The sequence below is a fragment of the Urocitellus parryii genome, chromosome 3, assembly GCF_045843805.1.
Source record: "Urocitellus parryii isolate mUroPar1 chromosome 3, mUroPar1.hap1, whole genome shotgun sequence".
In the NCBI taxonomy this organism is placed as follows: domain Eukaryota; kingdom Metazoa; phylum Chordata; class Mammalia; order Rodentia; family Sciuridae; genus Urocitellus; species Urocitellus parryii.
Window position 1 is genome coordinate 150663570 of NC_135533.1, and position 26710 is coordinate 150690279.

The following is a 26710-nucleotide window of genomic DNA, read 5'->3' on the forward strand; positions in this document are numbered from 1 at the left end:
CACCCCCGCCACCAACTTCCTTTTTCTTATAACAGAATTATTTATGTGGATTCATGTTCTGCTGGAATCTCTTAAGCCTCTGCTGCTCCATAGGAAGGAGCTCTGGTGATTGTGGTCATGGGACAAGGGGAGAAGGGCAGGGATAATAAGACAGGGACTCGAACACAATCGCACACAATATACAATTTGTTAACAGTCTGCTGACTAAGAATGAAACATTCCAAGGACGTTTTACTTTAAGGAAACCAGAAACTCCAACATTTAGGGTAAGAGGATGTGCTCTGGAATAAAACACACAGCTAGAGTTACCCTGGCAGGTAAGGTAAGCCAGCAACCAAAGCTGCCAGGGAGAGGCAGTGTGGTCCTGGAGACATCAACTCCCTGTGAGTTGAAAAGAACAGTCTTGTGAGCAGAAGTGACAACGCCAGGCAAATAATTTTCACATTACAGGTTCTCTCTAAAAACTGGGTTTAATATTAAATAGGCCATATTTTAAGCCTATTAAGAGCTTAAGGAAAGCTACTGTACAGCTATGAATATTTTATTACCAGAAAGCAAAAAAGTAGAAAACTTAACATTTCCTTATTCAACAATGACTAAATGTGCAACAGCAACCAGAGAATATGTACCTACTTCCTGACTCAACAACAAAAAAATCATATCCCAGGTACTCTCCCCCCACCCTTGCCCAATTATATAGTGAAAACCTAATATTTCCTACTCGTCCCTGCAGACCGGTAAGTCCATGGGATGCTTCTGGGCTGACAAAACCCCAAAACCAGGAACCCAAGATGAGGCAGAACCTAGTCAAAATAAACTTCAGCTTGAAATCAAAGGCTGAAGAGCAAAAGAACTATGGATAGAAGTGAAATACAGGAAATTAAAGCATTCAGTGGCAAATCAGAAAGGAGGGTAACTGGCTGCCTCAAGCTTTCTAGTGAGATGCAGCACTGGAGACATCTCCACTGAGACCTCCTGGGAGTGAAGAGCAGGCCTCAGGGCTAGTTCCTCCTCTCTGGCTCTGAACTGCTTTACCCACAAGCCTCAGAATGAAAAGTCACTGAAATTCACTCCCTGAAGTGGGAATGAAAAACAACAACAAAAGGCCAGCAGTGGGCGCTCACCTGTAATCCCAGTGACTCAGGGAGGCCGAGGCAGGAAGATTGCAAGTTCGAAGCTAACCTTAGCAATAGAGTGAGATAAATAAAATAAAAAGGGCAGGTGATGTAGCTCAGAGGTAGAGGGGAGAAAAACATTAAAAACTTTTCGGTGGTGGGTGGGGTGATACCCTGCGGTCCAAGGCCATGAGTTCCTACCTTGCAGAGCTTGCAAACAAACAAGAGGACTGGAGTAAGAACCAACTAAGTGGTCCAGATCACTCACGTCTGACTTAAAGCTTAGTCAGAAATGAACCCAGAGTCACTTTTCCTAAGACAAAGCAGACATGTGCCCCAGCTCAGGCTTCCCTTGACTCATCTCAGATCCTACACCCAACTAGCAGAGATATTCAATTTGGCAGAAGCGGACGATTGGCTACATATGGTTATAAGGTGGCTTCTGGACCAATCATGACTTCAGAAATGTATTCTGCACTTAGAACCCTTTCTTGACCTGAGATAGCCACTTCCCCAGGCTAGGGCTGCCTGCTTCCCACAGAGGGATTCTGCAGGGAGAACTAGCCTGCACGCTCAGCATAGACTGGCACTCTCCAGAATCCCAGGAAAGAGTTAAACATTCCTTGCACTTGACTCGGTGGCTTCTCTTCACCACACACCCAGATCCCACCATTCTCTGAGCCACTGTGCAGCCAATCAAAGCAAAGGAAGGAAATTATCCTGGCTGGTTGTCAGCCGCAGAGCTCTGATGACCATATATGGTAAAAACCACTGTCAGAGCTTGTCAGGCCTGAGCCCGGCTGCTGTGGACACATCAGTGAACTGCAGCAGCAGGAGCTGGCCAAGGGAAGGCACAAAGGACAGGCGGCCTGCTCATCTTGGGGGGTGGGGGGGGGGTTAGAATCCATCATCTGCCAGGGCATACTCTCAGTGAGTCACAGTCACTTACTGTCATCAAAAATAGCCTCAGGGCACACTGTGAGATTCCTTTTGCCAGTACTTTGTGCTCCATTGTTAACTGGGGTGAGCAGGGTGTCCCTCCCCTTTTCCTCCTCTCTGTGAGACTGGAAAACAGGCATTTGGAGAAAATGAAAAGGCCCTTCTGTGGCACTTCATGTGGTAACAAGGTCGTGCAGAGCTCCTGGGGCTGGCAGCTCAGGACATAATTTGGAAGTCATTGTTCTGCACCTGGTGCCCTCCCCTGCATCCTCTACCCCTCCCCATGCCAACCCCCAGCCTTTCATGGCCCACACACTTGACAGATTAAGGTGCTCTGGGAAGGAGGCAGAATCTCTTTGAGTAGGCGGTGACTGGACAGCTCACAACACATCAAAATAAGGCAGGAATAAAATCCTCTGCCCACAACACCAATGCTACCAAGTGCCAAACAACCACATCTGTACAAAGGGCTACCACCATTCCTACCCTCACCCAAATCAGAGAACTGCTGTCTGTAGAAATGAAGACTGCCTGTCAGCATGCAGCAAGGCAGAGAAGCAGCCAATGCAAATCTAGCAGGTGCTGGCAGAGACTGCTGATCGCACAGAAAAGCACCATCAGGAGACGCCATTCCTTTAGAACCAGCCCATGAAAGAAGGCGCACACCAGAACAGAGCCTGGCACTTAAAGGACACCCTCAAAAATGGGGACCCCTGTGACTTCATCATCACTGCAGCGGTTTCCATAGAAGCAGGGTGGAGACCAAGAGCTTCTCAAATCTGAAGACGACTCTCTGAGCTCAGAAATCAAAGCCCCAAAAAGCTACTGTTTTCATTATTGAGCTTTCCATCAAGAAAGTATCCGTTTGAACAGTTTCTGTACCAAAAAATAAAAAATAAAAAAACTCTCCATACTAAAGTCAACTAAAAACTCAGAGATCCAAAGTTCTAAATTCATAAAAAGTCTGGGACAATCACTCCATCTGAGTTTCAAGTTCTGCAACTGCAGAACAGAGGAATGATAGCAACCAACCCTACCAAGTGCAAAAACTGAGACACTGTTTATTTATGAAGGAGACTCTCCAAGTACAATTTGATCTCTTTTTTGGGGGTGTGGGGGGTAACCAGGGATAGAACTCAGAGGAACTAGAGACCACTGAGCCATATCCCCAGCCTTATTTTATATTTTACTTAGAGATGCTTAGGGCCTCACTTTCACTGAGGCTGGCTTTGAACCTGCAATCCTCCTGCCTCAGCCTCCGCTGGAATGACAGAGCTGCTGGGATGACAGGTATGTGCCACCACGCCCTCCTTGATCTCATCTTTGAGTCTCATTTTTACCAATGATAGAAGTCACTGCCTCTTCCTGAAGAGAATACAAAGGAGAAATGCCCTGTTGATCTAGTTATAACAATAATCCTAAATGCTTATTCTGGTTCTTCTCCATATAAGCAAGGAAAATAGCAATTTTATACAATTCACACTGAAACTGAAGGGGAATAAAGTCAAGATATGTGTACTTTTCCACCAAAAAACTATCCTTCAGCTCTCTTTGACTCCCAGTGTTAGTATACCTAACACATAAATGATTTAATCCCATTCCATGGAACGTCCCATTTTTCCAATATCAGAAAAGTAAACCTAACTCTGAGATCCCAGAATCTGGAAGAAGACTGTGGCTACCACATCCTTCTTTGCCCTCCTCGGTACAGAACCTCTTATAACTTTTCAATTCAGTAAATTGGTGGGGCTCCACTTCTGCTCCATTTATAGTTCCCACACATAGGAGAAACCTAAACTCCAACAGGACCTTCTCTGCCCAGCCTCAGGTGAGCTTCATCCCTCTCACGGCTGAGTGGGAGCGCTTTATGCATACACAAAGCTCCCCAGTGGAGTGATCAAGGGCAATCATTATTGATTATAAAAGCAAAGATCCAGCAGAGGTCCAGGTCCCAGCTCAGAGCAGGCACTCAAAGATTTAAGGAAAGAGTATATACATGAATAAATGAACTGGTGTTTTTAAAAGTTTTAAATCTCAGTAAAGATTAAGCAGCAATTAGCTCTATATAACCTATATTATTGGTAACATTACCAATAATATTTAAAAAAATAAACTATGAATAAATTCATTGTCTAATATTTTGGGAAAAGTGCAGGTAATTATAAAGATAAAACTAAAAATCACCTGTTGTCTTAGCATTGTTAAGATTCTAGATTTATTCCTAAACAACAATAACATAATATAGAATTAAAAATAAAATATTGTGGCCTTACAACTCATTTTGTTTTTTTAAGTTCTATGAAAGTATCATGGATACAGGATAACAAAATCTTGCCACACAATATAACTTTTTCTTGCTATGGCACACAATCTCTCAATTATTCACTTGACTTACTTAAGAGCATTTATATATTTATACTTGTATGTATGTGTATATATCTGTATATACACACAGGATTATGTTATATACCTATACAGATTTTTAAAAGTGGAAAGATGATGTTTAAAACTCCCAGAAGGCCTTTTAAGCCATTCTGAATTACTCATATATACTCTGTATGAACCAACATTATAAGTCAAAGACTATAGTCTGAGAACATATGAATTAGTTATCAATTGCTGAGTAACAAGTTACCCAAAAAATGGTACGTTCACATAAGATGGTGGTGTCCATTTGTGAGAGGTCCCATGGACCTCTCTCCAAGAGCTGGTTGAGTGTGCTCACAAAATGGCAGCTCCAAAAGAGACCAAGTAGAAGCCAACAGACTTTTATGACCTAAACTCTGAAGTCATCCTGTGGTTACACAGTTCAGTTCTGTTTAATGTTAGAGGAACCACAGAATCACATGAATACCAGGAGATGAGAGTCCCTGGAGGCCATCTTGGAGGCTACCTATCTCAATACAGTAAGGCACCATATAGTAGGGAACCTATACAAAGGCTACCATATAAATAACCCATCCTGGGCTGGGGATGTGGCTCAAGTGGTAGCGTGCTCGCCTGGCATGCGCAGGGCGCTGGGTTCGATCCTCAGCACCACATAAAAATACAAATACAATAAAGATGTTGTGTCCACCAAAAACTAAAAAATAAATATTAAAAAAATAAATAAATAACCCATCTAATTTGCATCCTCCATCCAAGTGAGCAAGAAATCAAGAGCATACAATTTCTAACCACTGGGGCTGGGGATATGGCTCAAGCGGTAGCGCGCTCGCCTGGCATGCGTGCGGCCTGGGTTCGATCCTCAGCACCACATACAAACAAAAATGTTGTGTCCGCCGAGAACTAAAAAATAAATATTAAAAATTTAAAAAAAAAAAAAAAACAATTTCTAACCACTATCCCCCATCTGTTAGGTGAATAAGAAAATAATTATAATACAATGTGATAATGTAGCCTGTGGGACCAGTGGTATGAACAAGCAACTAAAAAGAATCCAAAGGACAATTTCCTCTGTCTCAGCAAATCAAAGGTAATATTTAAGCTAGATATTAAATGGTAAGAAGAAACCAAATATTTATTAGGCACTAAGAATACCAACTGAAATCAATCAAGATTCCTTCCTCAATAAACCTGACAGAAACACTCTAAAATAACCCTTGTCAACCCAGGTTCCATAAGAGATTTAAGTTCCAATGCCCCAAGGCAGCTATTATAGGTAGTGAATCAATTTCTCTTCTGTGCATCCAGATGGCACTATCTATGTCATACTTGCAAAAAATTAGAAAGTAGTCATTTAAATGGTTTTATGTAGGTCTGACCTTTTACCCCACCCCCTGCTTCCTGATTGCCAAGAGCCGAGCAGCTTGCCTCTTCCATGCCCTTCTGCCAGGTGTGCTGCCTCCCCTCAGACCCAAAGAAATGGAGCGGCTGACCACGGACTCCAACCTCTGAAACTGTGAGCCCAAATCAATCTTTACTCCTCAAAGCTATTCTTGTCAGGTAGTTTGGTCACAGGGACAAGAAGCTGACTAACACACTCTTAGACACCAAGCTTCCTTCACAAGAGAAGAGTCAAGGGAAGAAGGGAGAAAGCCGTGAGGAAAGGCAGAAGTCACCCAGTCTGCACCTTCCATTCAAGTGAGTGTCAAGAGATCGAGAACATATAATTCTAACCAACACCCCCAACCTAATTATCTATTAGGCAGGATCTATAGGTTTGCTGTGATCTGAAGTTTGTGTGCCCCTAACCAGAAGTACTGCTGTATTTCTGTCTGAGCCTTCACAGATCACAATGGGGAGGGAATGCTTTAGTCACACGCCATGAGTGTGGCTATTCCATAAAGGAAAGGCTTGTTCATGCCAACACGGTAGACTGCACGGGGGGCTGACAACCTGTGTGCTCTTCAAACAAGGCAGATCATGCAGTGTGGCAAAAAAAGTATCCCTCATAGCCAAAACCACAAAGCCAACTAGTATTCAACAAGACTGCTATTTATTATTCACCCTCTGAAAGACTAAGGAATAAAAAAATGTACTAAGCCACACCTGGAAAAGTCATGGTAAAGTGGCATGCCAGAGCTTGATGGAAGAATTACAAAAGAGATGGGGAGTCACGTGTGCTAATCTAAATCACCCCACCTCAGGACTGAGGACTTTCATTATTCCTCAAGCAGTGGCCTCTTATAATCCCACTTTCTCTAATAAAACCTTCCTAACAGAAACCTTATAAACCAAAAGCTTAAAATATATATTATTAAGTGTGCTTCTTGCTGTATATGCACATATGCTTGTATGTAAACACATACAAGTGTGTTTTAATGTATTTGTTCCTATTACTCTTTTCATTGTTAGATTTTAAATCCTGGAGACAGAAACCATGTCTAACTTATTTAACAATCTCCCAGAATCTGACCACAAATCTCATGAGGTTACAATAAGCCCTATTTACTGCTGACATTAACTAGTTTTAAAAAGAAATTCATAGAAAGCTATGTTTCAAACATAACTTCATATTTGGGGATTTGGGGTTTCTCTACTTTTAAGCAAAAACAACACCTTGTTATAAAACTTTTGCATAGTTGCCAAGATAATGAAGTTGGAGGAATCTCTTTTCCAGGAAAAAGAGTCATACATTAGGATTAATAAGTACCTTGGTTCCCAATCATGTTTCTCCTTCAAGGCTGCACTTCTAAAGAGGAGACAAACTAAATACCAGTGATCTACTAGGATGCTTTCTGGGAGAGATTAGAAAACTCACCATAACAAAAACTAGATGCAAGTCCTCCTGAAGGGAAGACACTGGCACAGGGCAGGCCCTAATCAGATTACAGAGGGTCAACCAACTCACTGCATGTGATAATCAAAGAACAATGAAGATTTGTATAGTATAAATAATCAAACATCAACTACAAAAGTGTCAAATTTATAAACCTTACTCAAATATTTATTTATTTTTAAGAGAGAATTTTTAATATTTATTTATTTATTTATTTTTAGTTTTCAGCGGGCACAACATCCTTGTTTGTATGTGGTGCTGAGGATCAAACCCGGAGCCGCACGCACGCCAGGCGAGCGCGATACCGCTTGAGCCACATCCGCAGCCCCTCAAATACTTATTTATGATTCTAGTAAAATATAAAGTAGGTATCAAGAGGGCAGCCATCCCATAAAGCAGACAGAACTATAGTTTTTCTGACAATGTGGAAGATGGTATTATTTTCTATAGCTTCTGATGCCCCAGTAACCAGCCAGCATCTTAGGAAGAAAAGAAAGAGCAGCATCACCTGACACTCCAGGGCCCCAGAGCCAGGTTTGGCCTTCTGAAAGGACCTAAGCACAGAACTGTCTAGAGGGACCACAAGACTACTCTGCTAGGCTCAGTCTTGGCCCTGGTAGAAAAGCGCCAAAATAAAAAGGCATCTACCACTCAAAAAAGTTATATATTGGACTAAGAAGGGAAAAACAATGGAACAACAGTGTTTTCTTTGCTGAATTTTTGAGTACCAAACCAGCTGCTCAGAAATTACTTTATAATTGGGAAGCATAGGCAGTGAAAAGCACCCTGAAATCATCAAGAATTAACAAGGAGAGTCACTGTTACGCACAGCCCCCATGTGAGGAAGAGATGGAAAAGAATGACATGTCCATTTCCCAGTACAAGTCAGAGACCAAACCAGGACTGATCTCCACAGCTTCTCAATTCCAAGATCTTTATGCTTTCCTCTGCATCATACTGACATCAAGAATGAAATACACACTTTAATACATGAAAATCACAATAACCCCAAGCATTGCCCAAGCATTGGCTGTCACCAATGTTACCTCCTCCAAAACAATCCAAAACAAATTAATGTTTAAGGAGCAAAGCTACAAAGAGTATCATAGGCTGGGAAAGGAAGAACTTCAAGGTTCCTCCAAAAGTCAACACTTTCCAAACATAATTTTTTTAATACCTTTATTTTATTTATTTTTATGTGATGCTAAGGATCGAACCCAGAGCCTCACACGTGCTAGACGGATGCTCTACCACTGAGTCACAATCCCAGCCCCCAAACTTAATTTTTAAAACCACATATTCTATTCTGATTTCTGTAAGGCTGGCTAAATAGCAAAATACTGCTAAAACGAATAACTACTAAGTATAAGCCTTTTAATGCAGGGGAACTTCATGAATCAAATTATGAGAGCCAGACAGCTTAGGAAACTGCATACAGGTCTCCCTTAAATGGTGTTAAGAGAAATCTAAAGTTTCCCATGGTTTGTAAAAGACAGACACATAGAGCCTTTTGTGGATGTGGAAGCTGAAGGGAACTGTCTGATCTTGGTGGAAAATTAGCCATTCAAAAGCTTATTTTGGGCTTCTTAATTGGCTTGTTCCATTTCTTTGACAAAAAGAATGCCTTAAATTTATCCCTCAGTTTATAAAAGAGGAAATAAAACTTTTTAACTCCAAAACAGATCATGAGGCTCCAGTGCTTGACTTGGGTTGACAAATGGTGGCTGTCTTTTCAACTGGCTGCCCTAAAACCCACTAGTAACAAGTCAAGTTTCCAGATGCTCCTTGCTTTTAATGAAGGAATAAACTAAAAAGTTGTGGATACAAATGCAAATGTCATTTAGTTCAACTCTCTACCTCAAAATTAAGTTAAGTACAGATATAATAATGTGGTTATTTGTCATTCAACAGAAAATTTCTCCACAAAAATAAAAGGAAATGGAAATTTTCAATTTAATGAAAAGATTAACCTTATACAGATAGGAGATGCTTTTGGAAACACATATTTTCAAAATTTCCCCCCAAAAGGCATCCATCTCCCAACCTCTATAGAGAAGTCAATCTATTGAATAATATCACAACAATCTAGCCACTAAAGTAAAATACAGATGTTAAAATAAAACAAGTTAGTCATGAGCATTCCCAAGAAAAATACAAGGAAACCAAAAATTTTCCCAAGGGAAAAAGCATAAAAATATAATGGGAAACAATACTTTGAAAGAAAATCCACTTTGTTGTGACCACTTTCAGAATCCTGTGATCCATTATGATGACATGCACCCTATCTTACGCGGCTCAGATGCAGAGGGGCCATCTGGGAGGCTAACTTCCCCTCCACGTCAACGGCTGTAATGTGGCTCAACATCTGCAAGTCAGCAGCACTGAGCCCTTATCACCAGAGCTCAGGACCCACCAAACTCATTTTGCTCCTCTGAACTAACCAGAAAACAACTGTTTTCCATCCTTCTTCATAGTTTTTTCCTACTATTATTTCCAATTTTAAGATTTGCTACTAAAAACAGTCAGTCAATGCACAAAATTCCTATCCTTACTTTTCCTTTGTAGTACTGAGGAACTAAGTCAGAGCACTTTCACACTGAGCTACATCACTAGCCCTTTTGATTTTTTATTTTGCAACAGGGTCTTGCTAAGTTGCCAAGGCTAACCTCAAACTAGTGACCCTCCTGCCTCAGCCTTCTGAGTCACTGGGATTACAGGCATACACCACCATAGCCAACAAAAATTCCTGTTTTATTTCCACCTTCAAGTGGGCTCTCTTGAATAAAGGATTAAGTAAGAAAAAGAGAACTTGGAAGCCCACTGAAGTTGAAGTACACCCAAAACAACTCTCAGTCAAGATTCTTTATTTCTACTACTGTTTTTTTTTTTTTTTCAATGCTTTCTGTCAAGTCCCATCACTTTGCCTGAGAACAGGTTCCTCATGGCTCCACTGGCCACCACTTATCTGCCTCATGTGAGGGCAGCTGTGGCACAGGGCCTGGCGGGCTTTATTTCAACCTTTATTCTTATTGGTATCAACAGGACATAGGGTTGGGGAAGTATCCTCAACCCTCCAACATTTACTGAGCATTCACTCTAGCCTAAGTATAGCTCTGCTTCTCAGCAGGGCACAGGGGATTTGAAGGCCTATAGGCAGGTCTGGTCTAGGAAGTCTGGCAAAGGTGGCTCTGGACCGCCATGCTGAAGGGACCTCAGGTAGGTGCAGTCCCCTCCACCCTTGGCTCTTGGGCCAGCTCCTGCTGCTCCCGGTCCAGCTGATGCAGCTGTGGTTCCACGTCTTCAGGCACTTGCACCTCCAGCAGGTTTTCCATGCCACATTCTGGCTCATCTCCAATTAGCACCTGGATGAGCTTTTCACAAGCCAACCGCACATCAGGCTCTGGTTCCCAGCTATGCAGCTCTCGAAGATCAGGTAGGTTCCCTGGTCCCACACCTGCTGCCGCCCAGGTGCAGTGGCTGTCAGCAGCATGATGGCTTCAATGAGCATCTTGCAGATGTCGGCATCAGGTTCACGCTGCTTCTCTGGTGGCAGGTACTGCAGGTCAACAGGCAACCGGTTCATCTCTTCTTCCGAGACATTCTCAGGCCCAGCCAGAGGCAGTAGCAAGAAGGGAAGAATGTTGACTTCAGGCCCAAGCAACCACTCATGGTGTTGGTGCTCAAAGCAGCAATTCCGTAGCATTCCTACCACCCCTCCCCTGCGCACTGAGGAGTCTGAACGCTGGATAAGGGGCAGCAGCCACTGGACCACGCACCTGGATTGGCTCTTCCGAGTGGCGATCAGCTCAGGCACCCAAGCCAAGCGGTGGCTGGGCTGCGGGATCTCAGCCCCCTGCCGGGGCCGCAGCACTACCCACCAGAGCTATTTCTACTACTGTTAAAACTGTTTAAATTGGGCTGGGGATGTGGCTCAAGCAATAGCGCACTCGCCTGGCATGTGTGTGGCCCGGGTTCGATCCTCAGCACCACATACCAACAAAGATGTTGTGTCCGCCGAGAACTAAAAAAATAAATGTTAAAAAATTCTCTCTTTTAAAAAAAAAAAAAAACTGTTTAAATTCTATGCTTATGTTCAAATTTATGCTTATTTTTGTCCAGAATTAAAATATACATTGTTTGGAATGTTTTCTTGAGATTTTATTTCATTTACTATTCAAAAACCAAAAAGTCTTAGCCCTCCTGATTTAAAAAAAAAAGAACATTAGCTTACAAGTATCTACCATTTAAACCTATAACTTTAAAAATTACTTTCCAAAAGAAAATCTTTTGTGAAAAGGGGATGATTATAAACCAAATCGTAAAATTCTTTCCTGTGCTCATAGGATCATTATCATGATCTTCATGCATAAAGGGCATGCTCAGAATAGAGGTCATCATTCCACTGAATGAATCTGTATTAGAGAAAAACCGATGTGGTTAGTAAGGCAGGTAAAACTAACTTCAACTGCATCAGAGCCTACCAGTCTCAGCAAACCCACAATTCTTGGTGAATTGAGAAAACACGGAGACTACCAGAGGGTGTCTACCAGAACAGGCAGTCACATTACTCACCTTGTGTAAAGGGAGCACCAGGAATGCTCCACCCCCACTCGCTTCTATGATTATGGCAACGAATCTGGGATTAACAGCACAAAAGGAACTATCCCAGGTCACACGAGAAACTCGGATGTCATCGTAGCACTGGTCATTTTTCACTGCTTGTCCAAATACATGCCGAAACTTGCTCTGTCGTACCACTCGCCTCATCGTGTCTGTAGAAGAAGAGCAAGAATTATGCAGCAAACTGAAACTTTTACAAATGAAAAAAAAAATAAAGCCCCAAGTTAGAAAAACAAAATGGTATGGTATTTTGTTTGCTCTCCAAAAAAATAGCCAGGTTGCAAATCCAAATTTCCTTTAGCAGCACATACCAGAAGAAAACTGTAAAATGCGTCAAGGAAAGAATTACAAAGAAATGAAAAATTCCTAATCCAAGATCCAGAGCAGCTCATCAATTTTAATTTCAGGAGAAAGATTAAAGTGAAGAATGAAGGAAAATTAGTTTTTCATGGCTGGGTGGGAAATGACGGATGATCACTCCAACCCTCACCCCTTTCAAAGATATGAAAACTCCCCAGTTAAGTGGTCTGGTAGCTGTGAGCTGAAGAAAATCCAAAAACAAGCTTTGATTTCGTGGCTTTCTCCTCAGTCTGCCAAGGTAATTTTTTAGTTTTTAAACATTTTCCCCAGATATCAGCACTCTGCTGTCTGAAAAGTGTGCCTGCTTCCCAGGATTTCCATGAGACCAACTAGGCACAGTGGAGAATTCTAGAGACAGAAGCAACCACCCTGTCTTCAAGAGCTTTCTAACCTCCTTTTAAGTCAGGCATAATAATCAAAGCAACTCAGGACAAACTGCCTAGAGCTGAGGGCCACATGGTGAGAAGAGGGAGGCAGGGGAAGGCAGCCCAATGGATCAAGAACCAAGTCTTAGAAAGAGAAGTATTTCAAAAAAAGTAAAGCAACCAAAGCCATGTTTAGGATGATCGTAAGTCTGGCAGTAGCACAGTGGAGGAATAAGACAGGAGGAAGCTAACTAGGTACTGGTCTAGGCAGCTGTGACAACAAACCAGAACTGGAATGACATGACTGTTAGCACTTGGAGGAAACGAAAAATTCAGGAACCATTCTGAGGAGAAATGAAACCAGGACGGGTTTTCACATCAGAGTTTATCATTCACCATACTCATTTCCCAATAAACCAGGGAATAAGGGTGGGGGTGACAAAGCCAGGTTGCTCAGCTTCCAGGTACGTCATTTCAGACTCCAGATTCCATTGGACGGCCTGGTACACACGTGCATTGAAAGCTCTGACCAAGGCTTCTTAGACTGCACTTGATATAATTTTCCTACCTGCGGCCATGCGACATTCTGTTCAGACTGGTTAGGAACATGGATAAGACCTATGTGGAACTGGAACATGGCAAATCAACAACTCAGCTGAAAACCAGAACCCCACATACACAGGAGAGCTATCACCTGTCCCCCATGCCACTGGCACATGGCGGGCTGTTGCTGATTCCCTTCCTCATGGCCCTGGACCCAATGCTAAATTCAAAAAGAGAGAGCATTTATTTTTGCCAGAGCTTCCATTTACCCTTCCAAGACGTGTGCACAAGTGGCCTCTCTCCAGCGCTGGGGCATATGGCTGGGAAGAGGCAATAGGCCTTGGCAGGCAAACTGAGCACACATGCTCCTCGGTCCAGCTGTTGTTGCTAGCTTTTTCCGGCCGACACCCAGGACCATACATTTGGAGTACTCCGTAGAGGGGATGGCAAATGACATGCTTACATCTGGCCAGGGTCCTTCTTGAAATTAGGTAAGACAGAGTCCATGGGGTGGTGAAAACCAGAAGGAAAGCACATCCATACAGAGGCCGGTGAACAATCAGCTGGTCTCAGATGCCATTTCCCTACATACAGCCACCTGCAGGTTATAAACGCTGGAATCCCTACCAGCAAAAAAGTAAGTTACCAAGGAAGAAAAAGGACTGCACTGTGTCTGTGTCAATATCCTTCATATATAAAAAGTTCTTACGAATTCATACAAATAAAAGCCAATAGAAAAATTAAGCAAGACATGAAGAGTTAATTTACAGAAATATAAAATGGATTCACCACCTTCCTAAAAATCCTAATAAGCAGTAATAAAGTGACAATAAAAGAACAAAAGAAGTATAAATACCAAAGGTCAAGAGAACAGGAAAGGAGCCTGAAAGAAGGCAAACGTGACAACAAAATCTTAGAAAATAAAAAGCTGCAGTGCATGTGTGTGTCCACCACTCAGCTAACTGTCTCAGGAAGAGACGCCAAGGCCCATGGTGAATTCCCAGGACACCCAGAAGAGAAACTGTTTCAAAAGGACAGAATTGACTGAAAGTCTGAGTTAAGAGAAGCTGGACACCCAGATCCCCTCCCTCCAGGGCAGTCACGGAACTGGCCCATTAGAGCCACACTGACACTCTGTTCTGTAGTGAGGCCTCCAGCCCCTTGTTCCTTCTCACTCCAACAACCAGACACCACCCACCTCACCCAGGAGGATATCAGACTTCACCTTAGTGACAAGGTCCACCACTCAAAGGGCCCCTCTACCCACAGGGGTATCAGATCAGCTTTTAAAGCATTTAAAAATATGAATGGAAATTAGAGGAAGGCTTCTACATTGAAAAACAGACACATTTTTTCTTCTTCACTGAAATGAACCAGATACCATCTAACCTCACAAGATTAAAATAAATGTGAAAAATGCTGATGATCTTCTTCGAAAGATAATACACAACTCTGCTGGTTGACTTACTAAAATGCCCTAAAAATCATTTCCACATTATACATAGTGACAACTTATTTTCACCCTAACTACATCTGGGTAGAATAATAGAGAGGTTCTTTTGTTACAATTATGAAGTAGAATGTTAGTTGCAGAGCTGAAAAAGTGGGTGGAGGCGCCAATGCTTCTAGCATTGTGCTGAATCAGACTTGTGGAAACGCAGCTGAAGACCAGTGTGAGCCCATTCCCATCCAAGGTCAAAACTGCTCTGGGCTCAGCTGTCCACATGTGACACAGCTGTTTTTGCTGCACAGAATGTTTCAGGCCCTCCAGGCACATAATAGAGAATAGCAATTAAGAGAGCAAACTGCAGAAGCAGACAGCCTCGTGAGTGAGGCGTGAGTGAGGCTGTATCATTTACTTCCTGGCCATGGTTCGTTAGGGCAAGTCACTGAATTTCCATGTCAGATTCTCTATTAGAATGTAGGCATGATGTATATAAAGCTGAAGTGATTATTAAGTGAGCACTTGGTGATGCAACAGAGTGGCAATAGATTACTATGACACAGTATACAGTACAGTCAGATATACAAAACTAATCATGCAATAAATGCCAACTGTTTTCATCTTAGTAATTAACATAAAACACTGGACTCTGCCACTTGCTGCAAATTACTTAACCTCTCTGAGCCTCAGTTTGCTTATCTATAAAATGAAGGGAATGATACCCAAAACAAGGAATTAAACCAAAACCTGATAAGCCCAGGTCCAAATGGCTTCACCACTAAAATCTATCAAACATTTACAGAATACCAATTCTTCACAAATTCTCCCCACCCCTCTCCAAGAGGGAATGCTTCAAAATGAATTGTATAAGGCCAGTATTTTTTTTTGTAGTAGCGTGAATTTTATTTTTCCATGAAAAAAGTTTAACATAGTTTTGTACATAAGTAAAAAGATATGCAAGTCAAGTACAAAGAAATCCCAGATCCCCCTCATCCAGTTTCTCCAATTGAATATTATACTACATTGCCTGCCCCCACCTTTACACTGTGTGATTTGTAAAGAGGAGGGAAAAGTCTATTTTTATTCCTAATACCATGGGAACAGTATCAACAGGAGTATAAGGCCAGTATTACCTTAACAGCCAAACAAAGACATCACAAGAAAACTACAGACCAACATCTCTCATGAATATGAATGGAAAAATCCTCAACGATACACTAGCAAAACAAATCCAACAATTGATAAAGGAATTCTAGCCAGGTATGGTTGCCATGCCTGTAATCCCAATTATTCCAGAGGTTGAGGCAGGAAGACTGAAAATTCTTTAAGATTGGGCAACTTAGCAAGAATTTCTCTCAAAATAAAAATAAAATAAAAGGGCTGGGGATGTAATTCAGTGGTAGAACACTTGCCTAGTATACACAAGGCCCTGGATTCAATCCCCAGTACCACTAAAAAATGAGAATAAAAATAAAATATATCCCACAAAATTACCATATGACTCAGCCAACTCCACTCCTAGGTATATACTCAAAAGAACTGAAAACAGGGGGCTGGAGATGTGGCTCAGCGGTAGCGCGCTCGCCTGGCATGCGTGCGACCCGGGTTCGATCCTCAGCACCACATACCAACAAAAAGATGTTGTGTCCGCCAAGAACTAAAAAATAAATGTTAAAAATTCTCTCTCTCTCTCTCCTCTCTCACTCTCTCTTAAAAAAAAAAAAAAAAAACATCTTCTTAATTTAAAAAAAAAAAAAATAAAAATAACTGAAAACAGGTAATCAAACAAATACTTATACACAGATGTTCACATTATTCACAATAGCAAAAGAATCAAATGTTGATTATTCATTGGGCAAATGGATGAAAAAATGTGATATTATCCACAATTACTCAACAATAAAAAGAAATAAAGAAGCCAGGCACAACGGTGCAGACTTGTAATACCAGCTATTCCAGAGGCTGAGGCAGAAGGACCCAACAACTTGGCCAGACCCTATCTCAAAAAAAAAAGGGGGGGGGCAGGTATGTAGCTCAATAGAGCACCCCTGGGTTCAATACCCAGTACTGCAAGAAAAAAAAGAAAGAGAGTACTAATAAACACTGCAGTCTAGCTGGGTGCAGCAACTCATGCCTGTAACCCCAAGGCTCAGGAAGCTGAGACAGAAGAATCCTGAGTTCAAAGCCAGCCTCAGAAACCACAAGATGCTAAGCAACTGAGTGGAACCCTGTCTCTAAATAACATACAAAGTAGGGCTGGAAATGTGGCTCAGTGGTTAAGTGCCCCTGAGTTCAATCCCTGGTACTCCCCACAAAAGAAACCAGTCATAAAAATCACATTATTACAATTAAAATTTATATGAGAATCCAGAATAGGCAAATCCTGATATAGATAGAAGGTAATTTAGTGGTTGCTTTGGGGAGGCAGGAGAAAAACAGGGGGTTAGGAAGCTACAACTAAAGAAAGGGTACTGAATTTCTTTTTAAGGTAATAAAAATGTTCCAAAATTGACTGTAGTGATGGTTGCACATATTTGTGAACATACTAAAAATTAATGATAAACTTTAAAATAGGTGAATTGCATAGTATGTGAATATGTCAATAAGACTGTTTTCTTAAAAATCTGCAATGCCTAGCATAGAATCTAAAGTATAGTTCAATACTGTCAAACAAATGTTAACAAGTATTATTTAAGAGCCCATTGGTGGGTTTCCTTACCCCAAAATTTTTACCCATCGATTCTTTTTTTTTAATCCATCAATTCTTTAGTGGTAATTTTCATACATGAGAAATAGCATTGGTTATCAAGGATTCTTAACAAAATTCTACACTCTCTCACCACAACATGGTATTTATTACACTTAAATTTCTCCTCAACGGAAAAAAATGGGAACCATTCCAAACAAACAAGAACTCCTTTTTCTTTCTTTTTTTTTTTTTTTTTTTGGTCCTGGGTCTTGGGTACACTGACCCCAGGGGAGCTTAACCATTGAACTACATCCCTAGTCTCCCTTTTATGTTTTATTTTGAGGCAGGGTTTCACTAAGTTACTGAAGCTAGCCTGGAACTTGCAGTCCTCCTACCTCTGCCTCCCGAGTCGCTGGGATCACAGGCATCCAACACAACACCCAGCTCCCTTCTTCTTAAGAGGCTGTCTATACTGTCAAATGGTATTACTGCTGCAATAATTAATTTTTAAAAATGTGAAGCTATAATTTCCAAATTAAGATGTCATCTCACCAAATTTAGGTGTTTTTATTTTATTTCCCAAAGTACTGAGGAATAAACCCGGGGGTGCTTTACCACAAAACCCAGTCCTTTTTAATTTTGAGACAGCATCTTGCTAAATTGTTGAGGTTGTCCTTAAACTTGAGATCCTTCTGCCTCAGCCTCCCGAGGTGCTGGGATAATAGGAATATACCACAGCATCTTAATGGGTGTTCTTTTATTAGACATTCCGTCCCAGACTGATTAAACCACAAAACTAAAGAACCCCCCCAAAACTAAAGACTGATAAGGGAATCTAATTTTGAATAATATCAAAAATAAATTTAAAAATTCTGAGCTAATACAATAGGCACAAAGTCCTAGGAAATGCTAGGTTCAATTTCAAATGTCCTCTCAGAGAACAGTTCAACCTTGGAGAAGCTGCCTGCTCATGAGGCCTCTCAAGTTTAAACTCTTAAAACTGAGTAGGGCCTTTTCTTTGTAACTGTAGCACCATGTCAGTAACAAAAACAGCGAGATGCAGCAACAAGTCATTCATAAAGCAAATCAAAGAAATGTACACAAATTTCAAAATAAACTCATTTAGATAGAAAACAACGCAATGTGGTTTTTACCTAAGCCCTTATAAGATGCAAGTTAACATTCTAGCCACATATCTATTAAAACTGGCACAATTCTAGAACAGGATTTATTAAATTAAAAACTAAGATGCCTTTAAAAGACCATGAAGAATAAGTTCAAGGTGCAGTGGCGCACGCCTGTAATCCCAGCAACTCGGGTGGCTGAGGCAGGAAGATCGTGAGTTCAAAGCCAGTATCAGCAACTTAGTGAGGCCCTAAGCAAGTCATCAATGCCCTATCTCTAAATAAAATATAAAAAGGGCTGGAGATGTGGCTTGGTGGTTAAGCACCCCTGGGTTCAATCCGTGGTACAAAAAAATCCACAGGCTCAACTATGAGATGCTCTCTCTGGGGATTGGTCAAAACCTCTATCCTAGCCAGGCACAGGGTTGTATGTCCATAATTCCAGCAATACTGGGAGGCAGAGGCAGGAGTATTAAAAATATGATGCCAGCCTTTAAATAAGACTCTGTCTTAAAAAAAAAAAAATTTAAGGGGCTGGTGGTATGGTACCTCTGGATTCAATCCTCAGTACTAAATAAGTAATTGAATCCTCTATCTTAAAAATATGGACAATTGTCTCCCTGCCCAAGTTTCTCAGTAATCCTAAAGACCAAAATAGAGAATTGGATTAGGTATAGATTGTCCAGGAACTATCATAATAAAATTTTAATAAACAAATAAAGCACTGCGTTCAGCTCCAAAAAATCTAAGCTGATAACTGATATTCACAATACCTGACGTTTAAGGAAACAAAAAATAATTTTATTTACATGTTGGGTAAGCCTCTTAACCAGTAAAAATAAGATCTACCGCTATAGTTTAAGGGCTTATTTTTTGTGTCAGAGGAAAGTTTGCTAAAATCACTCTTAAACAAAAATCTTCATCTTACTGTCAGTTGATAATCAACCTCTAAGAGATTATAAAGGCATGCTTCTTATGGTACTGCTGAGTTACATATAGAAATTTTACCTCATGCACCATACAGGAAATGTGCTGGAGGAAAAAAAAAATTAGATAAGACAGTGTTTATATCATAATGGCATCAAATTAAATATATTTAAAACACCTGGGTAAATATTGTTTGCTATATTTTTCAGCCTACTTCCATCAATTTCATAAAAAACGAACATAATTTTGACATTTTCCTGTTTATTAAGAAATTATCTGTTTAAAGATTCCAGCAGATGTATTTCTATGGTTCATATGAAAGGAAATGCATCCTGCTAGGAACACATACAGGAAAACCCCTAGGAATAGCAAAATCCTGCTCTGCACATTTGCCCATACCATTCTAGATTGTCAATTAGTGGAGCGCTCAGTTGGCTTAGAATGTTATCTCAGTCAGCAGCAAACACGGTAAAAGAGACTCCAAAGTGTCCCATTAGGACCAGGGAATGTTCTCTCTAAGCTGCTGCTTTTATGTAAGCACTTTTTAATGAAGAAGCAATCATATGTCTATTTAATAGAAGGCATGTAGGAAAGCAGATAAGTAGATAAATGTTCTAAACTCAGCTATTTAAATGGCAATTCCAGGCTGGGGCTGTAGCTTGGTGGTAGGTTGAGTATTTGCCTCGCACTAGGAATGGAGCGCAAGTGAGGCACTGGGTTTGATCTCAGCACCACATCAAATAAATAAAAGCTTGGTGGTAGGTTGAGTATTTGCCTCGCACTAGGAATGGAGCGCAAGTGAGGCACTGGGTTTGATCTCAGCACCACATCAAATAAATAAATAAATAAATAAATAAATAGATAGATAGATAGATAAATAAGGGTGTGGTAAGGAAAGTCTCCATCACTGCTCTTTTCCAGAATTGTTTCAGCTATTGTAGATCCTTTATATACCTATATGAGTTTTTAGATTCAGTTTTCAGGTTTAATTTCTACAAAACAAAATAAATAAAAGATCAATATTTAAAAGCTTGAAGGAAAAAATATGTCCATCTACAACTAAAAACAAAAAGGCAATGCCAACAGTTAAAAATTCCTTTTAAAGAAGGTGGAAATGTAAGCTAGGTGTGGTGATACATACTTGTAACAGCTACTCGGAAACAACGCAGGAGGATCACAAGTTCAAGGCCAGCTTCAATAAACTGATGAAACCCTGTCTCAAAGTAAAAAATAAAAATGGCTGGGGATGTGGTAGAGCACCCCTGTGTTCAGTTTTCAGTAGGGACCAAAAATGAAGAAGATACAAATGTAATAATATGTGAGCCTACACAGAATACATATTCACCAGAGCAGACATCCCAAGCAAAATGGGAGTTACTGGGATTAAATATAAAATTCAACATTCATCATTTCTGGATACAAGATGACTGAGCTTTTTCAAATTTGCTTAAACAAAATCCACCACTGACACTCAAAAGAATTCTCCTAACAAATCACACATTTTTATGGCATCCAACTCTTTACAGATTCATACATGAGAAATTCCAAGAAAAAATAAGGGGGCTTTATTTACTCTCTTTAGTAGAAACTATTTTAAAAAGAAGCAAAGACCATATGCAACATTTGCTACAAAGCACAGCAAAATGTCAGATACATGAGAGAACTCCTCAAAAACAGCAGCTATGGCTGAAAGAGGCTTGCACTCTGCTGCTGACACGACCTGCTGACCACTTAAGCTGAATGATCACTGCTATGGAAAACCCTGGGTGTTGGTTCAATTTATCATGACACCAAGAGTGATAAGAAAAAGTGGAGGGAAATTCACACTCATGAAAGCTTCTAAGTAGTTTCATCCCATTAATCAAACAGGTAATAGATAAAATAAAAATGCCAAGAATGAGACATCCATTATAATGCATTATTGAATTCAATAATCCAATATAATTATTTTACTGTTTCTAGAAACAAAGAGACAAGAAAATGTAAGTAAGAACTACCATTAAGTGTCCAGGCGCAGGTCTCAAAGAAACCCAGAACAGAGAGGGTTCCAAAGCTCATCAATTCCAGGCTCCTCATTTTTCAGTCCAGAGACATTACATGACTAGCCCAAGGGGAAAGAACTTTTCAAAGAGAAACAGTGACCTTGAACCACCAAGACTAGGCAGTTCAACTTCTCACCCCATGAAATTCTGTTCTTTTCAAAATTAAAACCCCATCACACACACAACTCACCTCCCCCCAGTGGGGCAATAGTGGTACTTAGAGCTCCTTCAGGGGGTGCCACCTCAACAGCCCACAGTCCCACTTGACTGGTTTGTACAATTTTTAAATATGAAATCTTAATTTGCCTACATTTTATAAATGTGAGTAAAAATGGAAAAATAAAAATACAGAAACTGGCTACAAAAATTCAAGTATAGGGCTGGGGATGTGGCTCAAGCCCGGGTTCGATTCGCAGCACCACAAACAAAGATGTTGTGTCCGCCAAGAACTAAAAAATAAATATTAAAAAATTCTCTCTCTCTCTCTCTCTCTCTCTCAAAAAAAAAAAAAATTCAAGTATACTGAGACAAATGAGAAAACATTAGGTATATACAAGGAATCAAATCTTTATTAAAATAGAAATTTATGTATTTCTAAAAGTTAACAGTTTCTAAAAGGTAAAATATAATGTTTCTCACCTTTAAAAAAGTTTATTTTTTTAGTTGTAGGTGGACACAATACCTTTATTTTATTTTTATGTGGTGCTGAGGATCCAACCCAGTGCCTGATACATACTAGGCAAGCACTCTTTCCTCTGAGCCAGAAAAGAATTCATACATTTTACAATCAGTACTTTTTAGAGACTTTTTTTTTTTTTTTTGGAGGTGGTGCTAGGGATCAAAGGCCTCATCTCTAGATAACCATTCTACCACTGAGCTCCATTCCCACCCATATTGCTACTACTCACTTTAGGAACTTCTTACAAAGAGAAATTAGAGACTATCTAACAAAAAACATAAACCCTCACTGATAATTAAGAGTAGAACATGGAACTACAAAAATAACTGCTGAAAATTATGTCTGATAAGAAATGAAATGAGCACAAACAGCAACACATGACAATCCTGAAGACTAAAATCCACTCTCTCATACCTAGATTAAAGACCTTTTTTATCTTTTTTTAAAAGATACCATAATTGGTCCTGTAACTCACCTAAAGTAATAGGAATGATAAGACAAATTTTACAATTATTAAAACATGAGATGCTAAGACCTTAGGAGACATCTCTAGCTCTTTAATGCCACAAATATATATATTTTTTTTTATTACAAAGAAAATGTGCAAAGATGACATGTTTATGATATGTCACATTTCCCAGTCTTCTGCTCACCATCAGCAACTTTATAAACATAACTACTTCCTCCCATCCCTGAAGCTTTAAAGAAGGACTGCTGAAGAAACCTCCATCTCAAAGCCCCAGAGAGCACTGTGGCACCACAGAAACCCATCTGAGGCTGCAGCTGACTCCCTAAGGTGCACACAGGAGACAGACTCTGCATCTCTCCAAAGAGCAGGAGACAATTCAAAGAGCCAGATTAACCCCAAGAGTTCTTACAGACACGAGTGACCCAGCAATCTCACTTAAAAACTAATCCATGAGTGTTTTGAAATACTCTTGCTACACTGATGACCTACTTTTCTTATCAAAAACAGGTTTAAAAAAAAGACACACACAACACTGTGAGACTGTCCAAACTTGCTAAGTCTGTTTTCCACTAGTCAGATGGGGTTTCTCGTAGAATAAAATTTTAATAATTCTTTGGCAATCCTCTTACACTAGGAAATGAAATGACTGGACTCTCAATCTTTAAAAAATAAAAAATTTTAAAAAGGCATTTTTATGAAAACCCTCAAAAGTACAGTCATAGGCAAAACTAGCAATATCCCCCCCCCAAAAAAAATCACCTTCTATTAAGAATTTCAGTCATCGTCTTTTTTTTTAAATATTTTATTTTTCAGTTGTAGGTGGACACAATACCTTTATTTTATTTTTATGTGGTGTTGAGGATCGAACCCAGGGCCTCACACGTGCTAGGTGAGCGCTCTGCCACTGAGCCACAACCCAGCCCTTCAGTCATCTTCTTAATACTCCATATCTTGGGCAAGTAGGAATTAAATAGATTAAATGAATATACACAATGTTTCAGAGAAATGGTACAGGAAAGCAGGAAAAGTGCTGGCTTGGTTGTATTAAACACAAGTTTATCCTGACACTATCACCTACCCACCTATAAATCATCCTAGTCCTCAAGTTGCTGGTTCCTTCAACTCTGAAAGGGGAGAACTAAAATAAGGTTTAGGGTCCTATAATAATATGAAGCTTAGGCATCTATAGATATTTCTTCTTTCACCAGAACTGTTATGGTTTAGATCCAAAATGTACCCTAATGGCAATGTGCTAAAGGCTTGGTCACCTGCCAGTAGCGCCTGCTCCTGGGAAGCAGTACAACCTTTAGGTGGTAGTGTCTAGTGGAAGGAAGTGATCACTGGGGCAGGCTCTTGAAAGGGATGCTAGGACCCAGACCCCTTCCTAGCTGTCATAAAGTCAGCAGCTTTGCTCCACTATGCACTCCCCACTGACATGTTCTGCCTCACCACAGGCACACAGGCCCAGGGCCAAGAAATGAAATAAATCTTTCTGCATCATAAGCTAAGTATCTCAGGTATTTTGTCACAGCAATGGAAAAACGGACTGATATAGGGACTAACATAATCCACATACCCTAATAAAACACACACATTGAGAACCAAATTAATTACTCACATCCACAGGGTTATACAAATAACATATATACTCAGATGTAATGATGAATAGATTCTTAATTCTACTCATTCATTTATTTGACAACTGTATTAAGCTCTGACCATGTGCCTGGCACCAAACTAGACAATACAGACACAACTGTGAGCAGGCAAGCAGTTCTGGCCCCTACTCTCATGGAGCTCCCAGTCAGTGGAGAAACATCATGATCAAGTATTCACACAAATGTCAATGTGCTGCTGAAACAAGTTTTGGGATGAAGAAGTACACAAGGGATCAGAACCAAAAATCAGGGAAACAGAATTAGCTCAGAGAAGTGATACTTAAGATGAAAACAAAGAATGAGTAGAAGTTAATTGGTCAAGTGGAGTGTGGTGGTGCATGCCTATAATTCCAGTGACTCTGGAAGCTGAGGCAGGAGGACTGCAAATTTGAGGCAGCCTCACAACTTAGGGAGTCCATAATCAATTTAGTGAGACCCTGTCTCAAAATAAAAAATATAAAAAAGGCTGGGATGTGGCTTAGTGGTTACGAGCCCCTGGGTTCAATCCCTAGTACAAAATTTTAAAAAGTTATTTGGCCAAAAAGAGTCTTTATCAAGAGCAAGCACTAGCTGACTGTAGTGCTGCACACCTGTAATCCCAGCTACAACAGAGGCTGAGGCAAAAAAAAGATTGTTAAGTTTGAGGCCAGCCTGACAACTTAGCAAGATCATATCTCAAAATAAAAGGAGCTAGGGATGTAGCTCAGTGACAGACAGCTTGCCTAACATGCACAAGGCCCTGGATTCAACCCCCAATATTGGAAGGGGGCAGGTACGTGGCAGTGAGGGTGGGGGGGGGAGCAAACACACTATTCAGAACCTGGACTACTAAAGAAAGCCTAGAAGAGGTTGTAACCCCAATGACGAAGATGGGTAAGGCTGGGAAGTCAGTCATACTGGATCACACAGGGTCCTCAGGCCATGTTTGGATCTTATTTTTACCTGCAAAATGTTGGAAGCCATAAAAAATTGTTTAAATGTGAGTGGCAGAATCAGATTTACATTTAAAAAGATTTCTTCAAAAGCAAGTATAGAATGGATGTGTAGGTTGGGAGCCTCTAAAAGGATTCTGGAAAGTCAGTGCACTCATCCAGGCCATAAGTGACAGTCCTGATGGAATCAGAGACAAATAGATGGAATCAAAAGACTTGACATCAACTGAATTTAAAACTGTTTTAGATATGAGGACACAACAACAGAAGCACTAAATTTTGACTTGTGCAAGATGGTAGTAGTGCTTTCCCTGAGCTCTCTGGTGTTAAAGAAAACTTACCACCTCTTAGCAGCAGCTCCAAAGAGCCTTCTCATTACAAGTAGGGCATCCAAAAAGAGTAAAATCAAAGTAAAAATGTTTTTAAATATATATATTTATATACATATAATCCCAGCAATTTAGGAGGCTAAGGCAGAAAGATCTCAAATTTGAGGCCAGCCTCAGAAACTTAGTGAGACCCTCAGCAATTTAGCAAGACACTGTCTCAAAATTAAATTAAAAAGGAACAGGGATGGAGTTCAATGGTAAAGTGTCCCTGAGTTAAATCCCCCAGTACCACAAAATAAAGTTACCTTTTCAGATTAAAAACTGGATCCAGGGCTGGGGATGTGGCTCAAGCGGTAACGTGCTCGCCTGGCATGCGCGGGGCGCTGGGTTGGATCCTCAGCACCATATAAAAATAAAATAAAGATGTTGTGTCCACCGAAAACTAAAAAATAAACATTAAAAAATTCTCTCTCTCTAACAAAAAAAAACTGGATCCAGCAGCTGGAGGTGTAGCTTGGTGGTATAGTGCTTGCACAGCCTGCACAGCCTCCAGGTTCAATTGCCAATATCCACCCCCAACCCAAAAATGTGCCCGCACACACACAAATTACAGTACTCTTCCCACAAAGTATCAATCTGGAACTTAAAGGAAAACATATTATAGGGCTGGGTTTGTGGCTCAGAGGTAGAGTGCTCACCTAGCATGCATGGGGCACCGGGTTCGATCTCCAGCACCACGTAAAAATAAAGATGTGGGGCTGAGGATGTGGCTCAAGCGGTAGCGCGCTCATCTGGCATCCATGTGGCCCGGGTTTGATCCTCAGCACCACATACAAAGATGTTGTGTCCACCGATAACTAAAAAATAAATATTAGAAAAAAAATTCTCTTTAAAAAAAAAGATGTGGTGTCCACCTATAACTAAAAAATAAGTGTATATATATATATATATTTTTTTTTTAAAGAGAGAGTGTGGAGAGAGAGAGAGAGAGAGAGAGAGAGAGAGAATTTTTTTTAATATTTATTTTTTAGTTTTTGGCGGACACAACATCTTTGTTTGTATGTGGTGCTGAGGATAGAACCCGGGCCGCACGCATGCCAGACGAGCGCGCTACTGCTTGAGCCACATCTCCAGCCCCCCAAAATAAGTATATTTTTTAAAAAAAGAAAAACATATTATGCATGCTTCTTGAAAAGAAATAATAACTGTTTAAAATAAAAATCTATTTCTGGAATTTTCAGACATCCTATAGAA

The 26710-nt window shown here is 40.5% G+C and overlaps 1 protein-coding gene and 1 pseudogene across 3 annotated transcripts in view; both read right to left on the reverse strand.

The window, feature by feature from the left end:
* The window catches only part of Coro1c (coronin 1C), an 83132-nt gene that overhangs the window by 36498 nt on the left and 19924 nt on the right, over positions 1 to 26710 (reverse strand). For 2 of the 3 annotated variants that reach the window (XM_026409226.2, XM_026409227.2), the window contains exon 2: positions 11848 to 12047. In XM_026409226.2, coding sequence (XP_026265011.1) covers positions 11848 to 12042 — 195 coding nt within the window. In that variant the 5' untranslated portion in view covers positions 12043 to 12047. Of the gene's footprint in view, positions 1 to 11847; positions 12048 to 26154; positions 26214 to 26710 lie in introns of those variants that run through there. The other variant, XM_077795582.1, reaches the window with a different exon arrangement.
* LOC144253601 (protein HGH1 homolog pseudogene) lies at positions 10488 to 10978 on the reverse strand (annotated as a pseudogene).